Source organism: Pungitius pungitius, chromosome 4 (assembly GCF_949316345.1).
Source record: "Pungitius pungitius chromosome 4, fPunPun2.1, whole genome shotgun sequence".
Taxonomy (NCBI): domain Eukaryota; kingdom Metazoa; phylum Chordata; class Actinopteri; order Perciformes; family Gasterosteidae; genus Pungitius; species Pungitius pungitius.
The window spans coordinates 25720629-25736218 of NC_084903.1; the positions used below are offsets into that span (position 1 = coordinate 25720629).

General features: G+C 46.2%; 1 protein-coding gene across 2 annotated transcripts; it reads right to left on the minus strand.

The window, feature by feature from the left end:
- Window positions 1–23: 23 nt before the first annotated feature.
- On the minus strand, window positions 24–15376 carry wdr59 (WD repeat domain 59). 2 transcript variants are annotated; one of them, XM_037448132.2, is made up of 27 exons: window positions 15278–15376; window positions 14594–14643; window positions 14036–14171; window positions 13877–13962; window positions 13727–13807; window positions 12487–12524; window positions 12325–12413; window positions 12124–12240; window positions 11949–12026; window positions 11043–11199; window positions 10787–10866; window positions 10581–10710; window positions 8855–8958; window positions 8607–8771; window positions 8446–8541; window positions 7385–7489; window positions 6986–7107; window positions 6498–6651; window positions 4913–4969; window positions 2534–2667; window positions 2261–2342; window positions 1800–1912; window positions 1590–1728; window positions 1429–1498; window positions 1226–1346; window positions 1005–1147; window positions 24–493 (listed from the first exon to the last, which is right to left on the minus strand). In XM_037448132.2, exons 1-27 carry the CDS (start codon window positions 15329–15331, stop codon window positions 258–260), a joined length of 2937 nt encoding a protein of 978 aa, XP_037304029.2. In that variant the 5' UTR covers window positions 15332–15376; the 3' UTR covers window positions 24–257. The 2 variants fall into 2 exon arrangements, with proteins under 2 accessions (XP_037304029.2, XP_037304038.2); XM_037448141.2 differs by lacking the exon at window positions 4913–4969.
- Window positions 15377–15590: the final 214 nt, after the last annotated feature.

Consider the following 15590-nt stretch of genomic DNA (forward strand, 5'->3'; position numbering starts at 1 on the left):
ATTCACTGCTTTAATGTATCAGAGACATTTTCACACCGACTTTATTATTATTTCAGATTAAAGTACATTTACAAACTTTATAAAGTAGGTTCTTTACATTTAGAGACTGACTACTGAGTAATATGTTTCATATTCTTATCAAGATTATTCACAATAGCCTCATTAGTCGATTCTTCTATAAAGAAAAAGATTGTGAGTGGATGTAAAGTACAACACAGGTCTGCTCCCGAGGGGGGTCAGGAGGACCTGGTCGAGTATCAGAAGGTGCTCTGCAGCAGACAGTGGCAGCCACAGCCAGCCGGACACTCGTCCTGCCGGCGGAACCAGTCCATCATGTGAGTGGTGTGTCCTCCGTGTCCACAGGTCAAGCAGAAGTTGGAAGAGCCTCTGACAGCCACGTGGCACACGGCGCACTGGAAAGTGAATCGCTTACACACGGCACACTGAGTCCCACGAGCCTGACTACGGCAGTGGCAGCAGTACACCCCGAACTCTGGTGATGAGGCAAAGGGTTAGAGAGCACAGGAGCACACTGATGCTAATGCATGACTAGTCCTGAAACAAGACTAGCACAACGCTAATGCTAATGCATGACTAGTCCTGAAACAAGACTAGCACAATGCTAATGCTAATGCATGACTAGTCCTGAAACAAGACTAACACAACGCTAATGCTAATGCATGACTAGTCCTGAAACAAGACTAGCACAACGCTAATGCTAATGCATGACTAGTCCTGAAACAAGACTAACACAACGCTAATGCATGACTAGTCCTGAAACAAGACTAGCACAACGCGAATGCTAATGCATGACTAGTCCTGAAACAAGAATAGCACAACGCTAATGCATGACTAGTCCTGAAACAAGACTAATACTGATGTATGACAAGTAATACACCAATGCTGATGCATCACTCGTACTATGCTGATGCTAACACTAATACATTACTAGTACTACACTTGTAAGTATGGCGATATGAATACGTGTGCTCTGGTGAACCTACCGATCCCTTTGTGTGGTTCTGGAGGACAGGAAGCGAACTTGAGCACGTCGGCCCTTTTCTCCCTCAGACCCCATCGGTACAGGATCTCTCCGTAACACTTCTTGAAGTCGTCAAACTGAAGCGTGTTGGCCGGGTCCAGCAGCCTGTGTGGAGAGGACATGACATCACAGTGACATCACAGTGACATCACAAGTCCACCCAGTCCCCCCTGCCAGCCTCACCTCTTGTTCATATCATGCTGCTCTCGTTCACGTTCACGCGGATCGGCGTAACACTGGTTGCCATGGCGATAGTCGTCAGGGGAGGACTCTCCCCAGGGGTTACCAGACTCCGGGTCTCTCCCTTCACAATGAGAAAAAAGCATCCAGTTCACAGCAGCAAGGTGGGACTGGCCTGTGGGGGCAGGGAATGTACAGCCCCTCACCTGCGCTCCACGTGGTGACGGAGTCAGAGGTGCTGGAGCACGAGCCGACGGAGCTGGACGTGTAGCTGGGCTGATGGACAACATTATGACATCATTTCTGAGTAACGATAGCAGTCTTTGTGCTAAGCAAGGCTAACGTGACTCCAGTGAGGAGGACATACATAACGAGAGTGGTTGGAAGAGCGAGCTGGATGATGTCCGTACAGGGAGAAGCAGTCTGGAGGCGGAGCCTGAGCTCTGAACACGCTGGACAGCATCGCCAGAGTCTGAATGTCACTGATGTGGCTGTAGTGGTCCAAGCTGCAGACAGACAGACAGACACTTATAGACTGAAGCCTTCGCCTGTCATCAAAGGGAACAAAGTGACTCACAGAGTCTCCAGCAGATGGCGTCCAAACGGGTGTCGGGCCCACGGCGTCTCTGTGTCCGGGTCTGGTTCTGGACTCAGGTACTGGCTGGTGGCAGCAGACGCCAGCGCCCAAACCTACACAGACCCACAGTGACATCATAGGACATTTTCGGGTGAGAGCTCTCAATGACGTTATAATCGCAAAAATCCCTATTTTTTGTTTAGCATTGATTCTTTTCCACACGTCTACCAAATTATAAATATATTCAAACAGTTTTCTAGCATGTGACACCAAACGGGTCCAAAGAACACAATATATGGATTGCATTAATAAGCATTCATGTTAACAGAAAATGCGTGTATGTCTCTTTAAGAAGTGGCTTGTGACCATAGCTATAGCTACATGACATGTGACTGCATCTCTTTTCATTCTGTCTGTGTGAATCATTGTTTACTGTTATGAATAACGCATGACATGGTTACCTTGGCGACGTCTCTGCGTTCAACACTGAGCGCCGCCGCCGCATTCTTCTGACACGTCTCCTGGATGTCGTTCATGTTCAGACTGAGTGACAGAAACATGTTTAAACCCCGCTGCACTAAAGGCGTAGCATTTTATTTTGGAGGGCAGAGCGTCCTTCGTGTAGGAAGTTCAAGGTTCTGCGTCTAACTGCATCCCGGATCTTTGTAGCTCAGCAGAGATTGTAAAGATATGTACAGTATATACATCTTTATTTAAATATTTGTGTCCCTCACATGTAACTTTCTCCCAGAGCTTTGTGGACTGGCAGCAGGCACGAGATCTCCTGAACGATCACTTTTCCCGCCAGTTTGATGGGCCGGTTTGCGTAGTCGCTTCCCTCTCGCTTTGTCTTGAAGCGCCGGGATTTCTGATGGGGAAAAAGGACAGAGAGAGACAGACAGGTAGACAGACGGGAGGAGGAGGGACACAGCAGACCAAAGGGAGACAAAACACCACCTGATTAAAAGTGGTGTTGATGATAAATTACACAGAACTGCACGTTGGGGTTCATCCCCTGGAGACCATGACCATCTTAATACATAATGAATACTGAATAGAGACGAACTGTCCTTAGTCTGTTTATGGGACGAAAGGAATTTGCATTGGTGTATTTTGGAGGTACTGCTCTATGTAACAGTGTACCAATAAACATTCCTCCATGCCTCTACAGGCCTAGCAGTTTGTTATTGAGCTAGCTTAGCAACACACACACATGCATACGCACATACAGAGCTCCAGGTATTCAGTGTTCCACATCGTTATGTTTATCCTTATTCCAATGTGGATTCAATTAATTTGCCCTCAAAATTGTACACACAACACCCCATAATGACAAAGGAAAAAAAGGTTTAGAGATTTATGTTTATGTAGATTTATTCAAAATAAAGAACGAAAATATAAATATAAAGTATTTACAGCCTTTGCCATGACACGTTGAGCTCAGGTGCCTCCTGTCTCCATCATCTGGAAATGGAAGACGTTTGGAACCACCAGGACTCTTCCTAAGGTCGGCCGTCCAGCCGCACTGAGCGACCGGGGCCTTTATCAGGGAGGGGACCAAGAACCCAATGGTCACTAGAGCTCCAGTGTTGCTCTATGAAGAGAGGAGAACCTTCCAGAAGAACAACCATCTGTGCAGCACTCCACACATCAGGCCTGTGTGGTCCAGTGGCAGCCAGAAGCCCCTCCTCAGTACAAAGCACATGACCTGTCCTTCAGGTGCCTTCTTTTACCAGAAGGCACCTGAAGGACTCTCAGACCACGAGGAACAGAATCCTCTGGTCTGATGAAACAAAGATTGAACTCTTTGGCCTGAAAGCGTCATGTTTGGAGGAAACCAGGACCTGCTCATCATCACCTGGCAGCACCCTCCCTACAGTGAGGCATGGAGGTGATGGCTGTGAATACTTGTTACCCGTTCTTTAATTTTAATCAAATTTAAAACATTCTGATCAAGCTTTTTTCACTTTGTCATTATGGATTTGGGAGAAAAAAGTCAAATATGACCTCCTAACATACTCCACCTCCTCTAAGCTACGTAGATCTGATGGACGTGACGTCAGTCCGCAGCAGCAAAACCTTCCACCACAAAGGATGCAGGACGGAATAATCTCCTTTCCTTTCGTAAAGAAGGGTCCAGTGGATCCTCTGCTAAAGGAGCTAATTAAGGAAGCATTGAAGCCCTTTCCTTTCAAGCTGCTCTTATCATGGCGGCAACATGATCACTTCACTCAGTGGGGAACCTTCCTCAGAACAAAGGACGGTTCCAAAATTGCCAGTAAGTCACTTGTTCGGAATCCGTTCAAAGAACCGTTCAAAGAAGCTAACAGTAACCACTGCGCTAACTGCAGTACGAGGTTTAATCAGAAAAGAATAGAAGTCTGAACCAGATCATCTGAGAGCAGATGGTCCAATAAGTGGGTTAGACCAGCGGCCCCCAACCTTCTACTCTGCACGCTCCGCTTTCATGTTAGACAACATTTCGTGGACCAGACTTCACGGTGTAGCAGATGAACGCAACGAAATAAAAAGACACGATCGGCATGCGACATCCATCCATCCATCCATCCATCCATCCATCCATCCAACGCAGAGCAGGCCGGACCAATACTGGAATCACCTGACGCCACAAACCCGTATTTTAAGAGTGATTCCTGATACTTGTGGGTTATTCTTTGTCTCCTATTCCCATTTCCAAAGAAGCTCTCCAAACATGTCGGTTTTTGGCTCATTTTCGATGGCTTAAGTTTTTAAGGTAATTATCACGTGAGCAAGAAATGTGTCAATAGGGACAAGCACATGTGATGGGAGACAATCCAGTCATTGTTCAAAATAAAACATTTTTCAGAGTAAAGTCAAATGAAAAGTTATTTATTCTTTCAGTGCGGCCCGGTGGTAAATGGCGCACAGACTGGTACTCGTCCCCAACCCAGAACATCATCACACCGGCAGAGAACCTGCTACTGGATCCTTTTGATCCACAGCAACGTCGGACGGGCAGAATCATGTTCAGGTTTTACAGTCAGCGTTAGTTGAACTTAATCACATTCACTTTGTTAAAAACATGAGCGGAGTGACGAGGAGAGACAGAACAGAGGCACACAGATCAGTACCGGCCAATCACAGAGGGTTTGGACGGACCAGCGGCGGGAGGCAGAGAATGTGGGCTTCTGATTGGAGGGGAATGAAAGGAAGAGGGGCCCACAGCAGCATGGGGGAAGGTGATTGATCAGAGGAAAAACAACACAAGAAGAAATAAAAGAAACAAAACAAATAGAAACGCGTCAGAGAGACGAAACATTTACATCCTGAATCACCAGACATCAGAGAGGTGGTCGATCCGTAGGAGTCAGTCTGGTGGCGCTGGAATTTCCCAGTGCCCCCAAACTACCCATGTGTATACAGAGCATGAAAACACACACACACACACACACACACACACACACACATATATACACATATATATATTTGTGCTGTCAAACGATTCCGTGACATTTAAGTCACAGGCAACAGTCATCCACCTCCCCCAAAAAATTAAGAAAGGTTAATCTCGCGATAAAAAAATTGACTTTGTTAAAATGGGTTTGCATTAACGCCGTTAATAACGTGTTTAACTGACAGCACTAATATATATATAATATATACTAAATAATATATACATATATATGTGTGTGGAACTGCACTTTGCTCTCAACTCTGTCTGAAGTGCCAACAACAGGGACACAGGGTGGTGGAAGTAACCTTCAATACAGACGATGCTCAACTGTGTCTGTCGATCAACCCAGAAGTTCTACCTGATGATGGTTCTACCTGATGGAGGTTCTACCTGATGGAGGTTCTATCTGATGGAGGTTCTACCTGATGGAGGTTCTATCTGATGGAGGTTCTACCTGATGGAGGGTGTCTCTGCCGTACACTTGTCTTACTACTCGTCACATGAACTGAATGTATTGTTCACCTTTTACGTTGTTCGTGTGTCACATGACGTCCTGTAGTGAGTCCATCCTGACAGACGGATCGTCCTCTGTGTCTCACTCAGGTTTCTTCCCTTTGTCCCCATGTGAGGGTTTGGGGACACAGGATGTCACATGTGTACACACTGTAGCCCTCTGAGGTTAGTGTGTAATTTGCTTTACAAAATAAAATGAACTGAATTGAATATTTTGTGGGCACCATCAGTCCTGAAGTGGTCCGTTTGACACGTGGAGGGATTCTTCTGCTCAGATCTTCTGTTTTACTTCCAATGCAAAAAGCTTCTCCATCTTCAACTACCGTCCTGCTCTCTGCATCTAACTGACTGCAGCACAGGGGCTTTCAGGGGTCAGGGGTCAACGCACAAGCTGCGTTAAATATCTTATTGGAAGTGGTTTGATGTCCTGACTAAATGTGGGACATTGACGGCGCTTCAAACACATCAAATGATGGAGAGTTGAGAGCAAAATGCAGCAGGAAGAGTCGTAGTTCAACATGTTCCACCTCCAACATCATCACATGGGTAGAGTTTGTGTTTAAATACAATTAAACAATAGTGTATAGAACACACACTTTCTAAGTGATTACTTGGTATTTCATAAGAATTAAAAAAACATTATTATTGAATTTCAAAATGCAATCTATTAACAGCCTTATATTGACACATTTTCATATATATATATGTGTGTTTACACACATGTTGTGGTGTGCGTGAGCGCGTCTCACCCGTTCCTTATAGTAGAAGGAGGAGATGGACACCGTGTCTTTGTCGGAGCGAGTCGGACTTCCGCTGTACAACCTCAGCGTGCTCTGGGACTCTGAACGCATCTTCATGGGAGTCAACACCCCGCTGTGATAGGCCGACAGAGCAGACAGGGACCTGGACACACACCAAGGATTGCCTAGCTTAGCACAAACACTGGAGGTGGGGGCGAACTGTTAGCCTAGCTCCATCCAAAAGGTGAAGGAGGTGATGGTGGGGCAGGAGGAGAGGCTGCTGTGTCCCTGAGCAAGACACCTAAGCCTCCCTTCCCTCCCGCTTCATTAAACATATTAAAGCATAAACAACGATGTTGGTCTCTTTGGATAAAAGCGTCAGCTGAATGACATGTGACCTTGTAAACAACTTAGCAAACAAACACAATAAAAGCTCAGTAGCAGATGACAGAGATGCTACAGAGACCCTGATAAAGCACACCTGGGTGTGTATTTACCTGGGGGTGGGCTCAGTGGGCGGGGCTGAGCGGTGCATGGTTATGGCTCGGGTGAAGTAAACCAAACATCCGGTGCCACAGAACCGAGCACCGGAGGTCCGAGGAAACGGGATGTTTGCGTCCTGTAAACAAGCCAAACGTCAGCATCCACAGAGACCCCCCCTCTACACCCCCCCCTTCTGCACCACCCCCCCCTTCCACCCCACCCCGCCTCTACACCCCCCCTTCTGCACCACCCCCCCCTTCCACCCCCCCCCCCCTCTACACCCCCCCCTTCTGCACCACCCCCCCCCTTCCACCCCACCCCGCCTCTACACCCCCCCTTTCACATCCCCCCCCCCCGGCGGACGGTCCGTGAGGGCAAACAAGTTGGGGACCCTGTGTGACTCCACTGGTTACCTGGTAGGATCCGTAGGTGTTGGTGACCCGGGGGAACACCTGCAAGACCGGAGTGACGGGGTTGGACAGGACGAAAGGACCAGAGACGGGGCCGTCCTCTTGCGTCTGACAGAGGGAAAGACATCGTCAAGACAAAACCTCCTTCTTGTGCCCGAGCCTCGTGTCCGGTGTGTCCGGTGTGTCCCGTGTGTCCGGCGTGTCCGGCGTGTCCCGTGTGTCCCGTGTGTCCGGTGTGTCCCGTGTGTCCCGTGTGTCCCGTGTGTCCGGCGTGTCCCGTGTGTCCCGTGTGTCCCGTGTGTCCGGCGTGTCCCGTGTGTCCGGTGTGTCCGGTGTGTCCGGTGTGTCCCGTGTGTCCCGTGTGTCCGGCGTGTCCCGTGTGTCCCGTGTGTCCGGCGTGTCCCGTGTGTCCCGTGTGTCCGGCGTGTCCCGTGTGTCCCGTGTGTCCGGCGTGTCCCGTGTGTCCCGTGTGTCCCGTGTGTCCGGCGTGTCCCGTGTGTCCGGCGTGTCCCGTGTGTCCCGTGTGTCCGGCGTGTCCCGTGTGTCCCGTGTGTCCGGCGTGTCCCGTGTGTCCCGTGTGTCCCGTGTGTCCGGCGTGTCCCGTGTGTCCGGCGTGTCCCGTGTGTCCCGTGTGTCCGGCGTGTCCGGCGTGTCCCGTGTGTCCCGTGTGTCCCGTGTGTCCGGCGTGTCCCGTGTGTCCCGTGTGTCCGGCGTGTCCCGTGTGTCCGGCGTGTCCCGTGTGTCCCGTGTGTCCCGTGTGTCCGGCGTGTCCCGTGTGTCCCGTGTGTCCCGTGCGTCCGGCGTGTCCCGTGTGTCCCGTGTGTCCGGCGTGTCCCGTGTGTCCCGTGTGTCCGGCGTGTCCCGTGTGTCCCGTGTGTCCCGTGTGTCCGGCGTGTCCCGTGTGTCCCGTGTGTCCGGCGTGTCCCGTGTGTCCCGTGTGTCCCGTGTGTCCCGTGTGTCCGGCGTGTCCCGTGTGTCCGGTGTGTCCGGTGTGTCCGGTGTGTCCCGTGTGTCCGGCGTGTCCCGTGTGTCCCGTGTGTCCGGCGTGTCCCGTGTGTCCTCACCATGTCAGACTCCAGACAGGACACCAGCTGCCGGACACACGGCTCCAGACAGTTCTGGTTCCTCTTCACCTTCTGAAGCGACGTGTCGGTCAGGATCTGAAACACAAGTCAGGTGTTGAAAGCCTCATCAGCGCCGGCCGTGCGCTCTGATGCGTCCGTACCTTCTGGATCTTGGTCTTGGTGGCGGACGGGATGGTTGTCGGGGAGACGAACTGGAAGGTGGGGGCGGCGTTGTTTGGATACTGAGCAGGAAACTTGACTACCAGGTGAACCTGATGGCTGCCGAAGTGAGCCGACACCACGCAGCTCCGGTTCAACGCGTCCATCTGAGGGGAACACGGTCACTTCCTGTCTCACGGAAGAGGCATGTCAGGGGACATTCCTGCATTGATGGTCGTCTCCGTCTCACCTCCACGTCAACGTTTCTGATCTGAAGGTTGACCAGAGAAAACTCCTGCTGCAACGTCTGAGGGACACCTGGACCAACCACAGAGGACAGAGCTCCGTCCTGATCTAAGGAGGACAGACAGCAGACAGACAGGACCAAGGAAGACAGACGAAGGAAGACACACAACACAAGAGAGACAGAGGACAGAGAGAGACGGACTTCATGCATCAACATTTAATCAATGAATTATGTTCATTGACGTGAATCAGGATCATTATTATTATTAAGAAGATATTCCAGTAAGTAAGTAACATAAAACATATAATAGACAAAAATAACCGCAGTAACTAAATCTACTGAATATAATAATAAATCTACTGAATATAATAATAAATCTACTGAATATAATAATAAATCTACTGAATATAATAATAAATCTATTGAATATAATAATAAATCTACTGAATATAATAATAAATCTACTGAATATAATAATAAATCTACTGAATATAATAATAAATCTACTGAATATAATAATAAATCTATTGAATATAATAATAAATCTATTGAATATAATAATAAATCTATTGAATATAATAATAAATCTACTGAATATAATAATAAATCTACTGAATATAATAATAAATCTATTGAATATAATAATAAATCTACTGAATATAATAATAAATCTATTGAATATAATAATAAATCTATTGAATATAATAATAAATCTACTGAATATAATAATAAATCTATTGAATATAATAATAAATCTACTGAATATAATAATAAATCTATTGAATATAATAATAAATCTATTGAATATAATAATAAATCTACTGAATATAATAATAAATCTACTGAATATAATAATAAAGCTAATGAATATAATACTAAATCTATTGAATATAATAATAAATCTACTGAATATAATAATAAATCTATTGAATATAATAATAAATCTACTGAATATAATAATAAATCTACTGAATATAATAATAAATCTACTGAATATAATAATAAATCTATTGAATATAATAATAAATCTACTGAATACAATAATAAATCTAATGAATATAATAATAAATCTACTGAATATAATAATAAATCTACTGAATACAATAATAAATCTATTGAATATAATAATAAATCTACTGAATACAATAATAAATCTACTGAATATAATAATAAATCTACTGAATATAATAATAAATCTATTGAATATAATAATAAATCTACTGAATACAATAATAAATCTACTGAATATAATAATAAATCTACTGAATATAATAATAAATCTATTGAATATAATAATAAATCTATTGAATATAATAATAAATCTACTGAATATAATAATAAATCTATTGAATATAATAATAAATCTATTGAATATAATAATAAATCTACTGAATATAATAATAAATCTATTGAATATAATAATAAATCTACTGAATACAATAATAAATCTAATGAATATAATAATAAATCTATTGAATATAATAATAAATCTATTGAATATAATAATAAATCTACTGAATATAATAATAAATCTATTGAATATAATAATAAATCTATTGAATATAATAATAAATCTACTGAATATAATAATAAATCTACTGAATATAATAATAAATCTATTGAATATAATAATAAATCTACTGAATACAATAATAAATCTAATGAATATAATAATAAATCTATTGAATATAATAATAAATCTATTGAATATAATAATAAATCTACTCACCGTGCACGTTGTCTCCACTGAGGCCGACTCTGAGCTGACCGTCGGGCTCCTGAGACACCAGAGACTTCTCCTCCTCCACAGCGAGAGACATTGCCTCTGTTAGCTCCTCCCCCCCGTCACTGACACACAGCTACATCACCACAATAACAACAACAACATTAAGGACAACAGACATTAGGCCATGAGACACACTATGAGACACTGACCTTCTGCAGCTGAGGATCCACCCTCCAGATCCTGAGAGTCTGATCCCTGGACCACGTCACCAGCTGGTAGTCCTTGGAGCCTGGACCGTCAACAACAACAACACAATGTCAACAACAACACATTGTCAATAACAACAACAGCACAATGTCAACTGATGTGGTCTTGGACTCGTTCATCATCATCTCGTCTCTCTTTGAGTTTAAGGTTCATCAAACTCACCGGGGGGGGGGGTGGGGGGGGTAGACTGGTGTTTACCTTGTTTTTGAGGCCTCCACTGAAACTCCAGCACCACGTCGTCGTGGCCCACGAAGGCGTGGACGGGGCTGTTGAGGTCCAGCGTGCTCCACAGAAGAAGACTGTTCTCCCTCCGCAGCTGAGGAACCATCACTGTGACCAGGCCGCTGGAGAAGGGCTGGAGACACGCAACACACACACAACACACACACACACAACACACACACACTTTGCTGTTGGTTCATGGTTAAAGTGCTTTAACGTTGTTTAATCCTTTTAGTGACTTCGTGCCCCTCCTTCGGCCCATGATGAAAAGTTAACTTGAACAAAGTGTAACTGCTTTGTCTAGTTGTGTAAGCGTTGTGTTTGGACAGTACAGGTTCCAGCTGGAAGAGGAAGGATGAATCATGAATGAAGGACTCTCATGCGCCTTCATGCCATCGCAGCGTCTAATCTTTTACCCACATCTTATGCGTCCTTTACTCATGTGACTGATATTACATCATTACATGAAGCTGTGATTGGAGCAGGACTGCTGCGTTCACACGACAGCGAGTCGATCACATGACCCGAGCCAACGCACACGTGACCCGTTGCACGCGACGCAAAAAGCTAAAGGAGCAAAGCAAATAATTAGCATTTCTGAAGCAGCGCTGGACGAACTGTGTGGAATTCACAGAGCTGATGATGTCATGATGATGTCACGGCTCCTACGTTTGTCACACAACAAATAAGAAGAAATAGTGGGTATTCATTTCCATAGCAATTATAATCCATAATGTTCAGAGATAAGCCCCGCCCCCTTTCAGGAGCAAATGAAGCAAGATTCGCTTTGCTTTTGGGGGGGTTTTACTGGCTGGTTTTTCGGCCATCAGGGTCAAAGGTTAAGCATAGTTCAGCTGGTCCCATGTGGCGTTTGAGACTCACCGTGTATCGCGCCTTCCACACTGGAACCTGACAGGACAGAATGTTCAGGTACTTTCTGGGCTGTCGGAAATCCCAGAACTAAAAACACAGAGCAGGAGCAGAAGTGTTCACACAATAGTTCAACAGTTCTTCTCCTTGGTGCTCCGTGACCTGAAGGTACGTTTGTTTTCCTCACCCTCACAGAGTTGTCCTGGCTGGACGTGGCGAGGATGAACTCGTTGTCCGGGTGCCAGTCGAGGCCGTGGATCTTTGACAGGTGAGCCGCCAGGTACTCGGCCGCAGTGTTGGGTTTCTGCGGGAGGACACACAGCGGGACACCGGGCCTCGTGGGTCGTGCTTCAGGATCTTCAGCAGCTCAGAACGGGCTCAAACTCACCCGTTTGTCCCAGATCCGAACGTCTCCATCGTGGCTGGAGGCCAGCAGATTTTGGTTCTTTCTGTTCCACTTCACCTGAGAGGCTCCGGCTGGAAGAGAAGAAGATCAGCAGGTTGAACTATTAATGAACAGAATAGAATGGAAATGATGAAGAAGACTTACCAACAGCAGACAGAGCCACGGTGGGTTTACGAGTGTCTCTGTGGAGTCCACAAAGACCTCATTAGTGATGACAAGATGAAAAATACACAATACTAGCAGAACATATTCAAATAAAGTGAAGTAGAAGCCTGTACAGTGGCGTGGTATGAAGGTATGAAGCATGTTCATCCTTATAATGAGGCACGATGACATCACAAATACACTATGATGTCACAAATACGCTAATGACACACAGTGACACTTGACATTTACTACATAATGAGAGTAAAGAAACATCAGCAGGGAAAACATGGAGGACACTGGGACAGAAAAAGGGAATGTGAAGCACTCAGTGGATTTCCCATCATGCACTGGGTCATGTCAGGACATGAAGCTAACCTTCATAGGTGATTGCACCTGAACGCACACAGAGCTGCTGCTGGCTGCGGTCCTGATGGACATCTGTAACCTGTCTCTGGCTCAGGCAGCGTCCCCCTGCTTTAAAACCACCTCCATCCTACTGGTGCAGAAACGAGCCTCAATGACTCCCCCCTGTTGCACGAGGTGCTTGGAGAGCCTGGTCCTGGCTCACCTCACATCCTGCCACCCACACTGGACCCCTAAAGTTCGCCTACCGCAAGAAGGAGTACTGAGGAGGCCACCTCCACTTCACTCCTCCCCTTCTCACCTGGACAATAACAACATGTGTGAGAATGCTGTTCATTGACTTCAGTTCAGCACTCAACTCCATCACCTCCAAACCCATCACCAGCCTCTGGGACCTGGGCATCAACACCCCCCTCAGTAACTGGATACTGGACTTCCTAACCAACAGACCCAGTCTGTCAGGTAGTAGACCCACACCTCCTCAACCCTGATCCTGAACACCGGTGTCCCTCAGGGCAGCGTTCTGAGCCCCCTCCTCTTACATTCCAACAACACAACGGCGATTGACCTCATGAGCAACAACGATGAGTCGGCCTGCAGCAAGAGACCAGGAAGACCAAGGAGCTCATTGTGGACTTCAGGAAGACCAAAGGTGGCGCACACTCCCCCATCTCCATCAACGGGACGGAGCTCGAGCGTGTTGCTAGCTTCAAGTTCCTCTCATGGACCGTCAACATCTCAACCCTGGTCCAAGAAGGCTCACCAGCGCCTCTAATTCCTGAGAAGACTGAAGAAGCCATCCTCCCCTCTGGGAGGCGCTACAGGGCCCTCCGTTGTCTCAGTACCTGTACGATGACAGTAAAGGTGACCTTACCTGGTGTCCCAGATGTATATGTAGGTGTCTACTGAGCTGGTGACCAGGAGCTCTGGTTCAAACCAGGACCAGTCCAGATCACTGAGGACAGGGACACATCAGTCAGTAAACATACCACAGTCAATGCGTTTGATTTTACCCCCTGGTTACCTGATGACCCGGGTGTGTCCCTGCAGAGAGGTGTGAACTTCTCCACAGCCGCCCCTCCATGAGTACAGATCCACACGCTGGTTACTCTGCAGATACACAACGAGTTTAATGGCGTGGACTTCAGGAGCCTGTTTCTTTAGTCGTTAAAGCGGTACTTACAGAGGCAGCGAAGACGTGGGACTCTGTCCGGTGAGGGTTCCACTGCACCGTCCCCACGTCCCATTTACTCTGCCGGGAGATCTTACGCGGCGCTTCAGACGGAGCCTCCAGGTTCACCATGTAGAGGAAACGCCGCCTGGAGGCATTTCACAAACACGTTTCACCTGTTTACATGTGGTTCTACCTGACGGAGGCTCTACCTGACGGAGGCTCTACCTGACGGAAGTTCTATCTGTCTTACTACTCGTCACATGAACTGAATGTATTGTTCATCTTTTACGTTGTTCGTGTGTCACATGACGTCCTGTAGTGAGTCCATCCTGACAGACGGATCGTCCTCTGTGTCTCACTCAGGTTTCTTCCCTTTGTCCCCATGTGAGGGTTTGGGGACACAGGATGTCACATGTGTACACACTGTAGCCCTCTGAGGTTAATGTGTAATTTGGGATTTGGGGCTTTACAAAATAAAATGAACTGAATGTGTGTCTGTGTACATGAAGCCAGGTGTGTATCTGTATGAGTACAGCAGGTGATGGAGATGATGACGTGGTTGTTTACCCGGACAGAACGGCGTGTGAACCCAGACAGTCCACTGACATGGCAGTTGCCTGGAAACACAGAAGAAGAAGAGATTAAATAAAGGCCAAGAAAGAGAAGGGTGGTATTTATTATTATTCATATTGACTTCGGTCAACAAGAGGGACATTTAAATTAATATTTTTTTCTGTTCTTGGGATACTAGCAAGGTGGTGAAAAATAGCATGCGAGGCCGTTATAGTGAATCGATGGATGTTGACTTGCAGAAAGACAAATCACTAGCGCCCCCTTTAATTAGCTCCAATATTGGCTTTCAGCTGGCTGCATGACATTTGGTTATTTTATTCTGTGGTTTTCCACATGAATGTAAACATCGTTTCTGATTCTCAAGCTGCTGGTAACAGGTGATGCGTCTAAAGGTGTGTGAGCAGCTTCTGACGTCACAGAAGTGCACGGGAGCATCCTCCAGTCTGTGTGTTTATGGGTAGGGTGTGATTTTTGTTTTACATTTTATTAATTAAATGTACATTGATTTTGTATGTTCCTCTCGTCCCACTACTCGTGTGACACTATAACAGCTGTATCGATTGTTCCATCGCAAACATCCGTTTAACTGGTACAACTCATATAAAGTGATCAAAGAGATATCGTGTTATCAACATGACGTGCTCTCCTGTCACCTCCTTCTCTCCGGAGCGTTATTACCTGAGCGTCACGAAACTCGACCACCACATTCTCACTGCTCCAGCGGGCCGCCATCTTCCTTTTGCCCCCACTGTCAACACTACGTCACGTGATACTAATCACACGTGACAACGCGTTTAGGAGCCTTGTGGGAAAAAAACTGAAGAATTTCCTTAGACATAACGTTACATATAAATAAATTACACCATATAAAATAGCAACGTAATTTTTATGCAACAAACATGTAAGTTTCTTAAGATTTTGTAGTTGTAAAATGATGGACCCAAACAAGCACTTTCAAAATAAGATCGAATCTTTAGATGTATTGTGACGA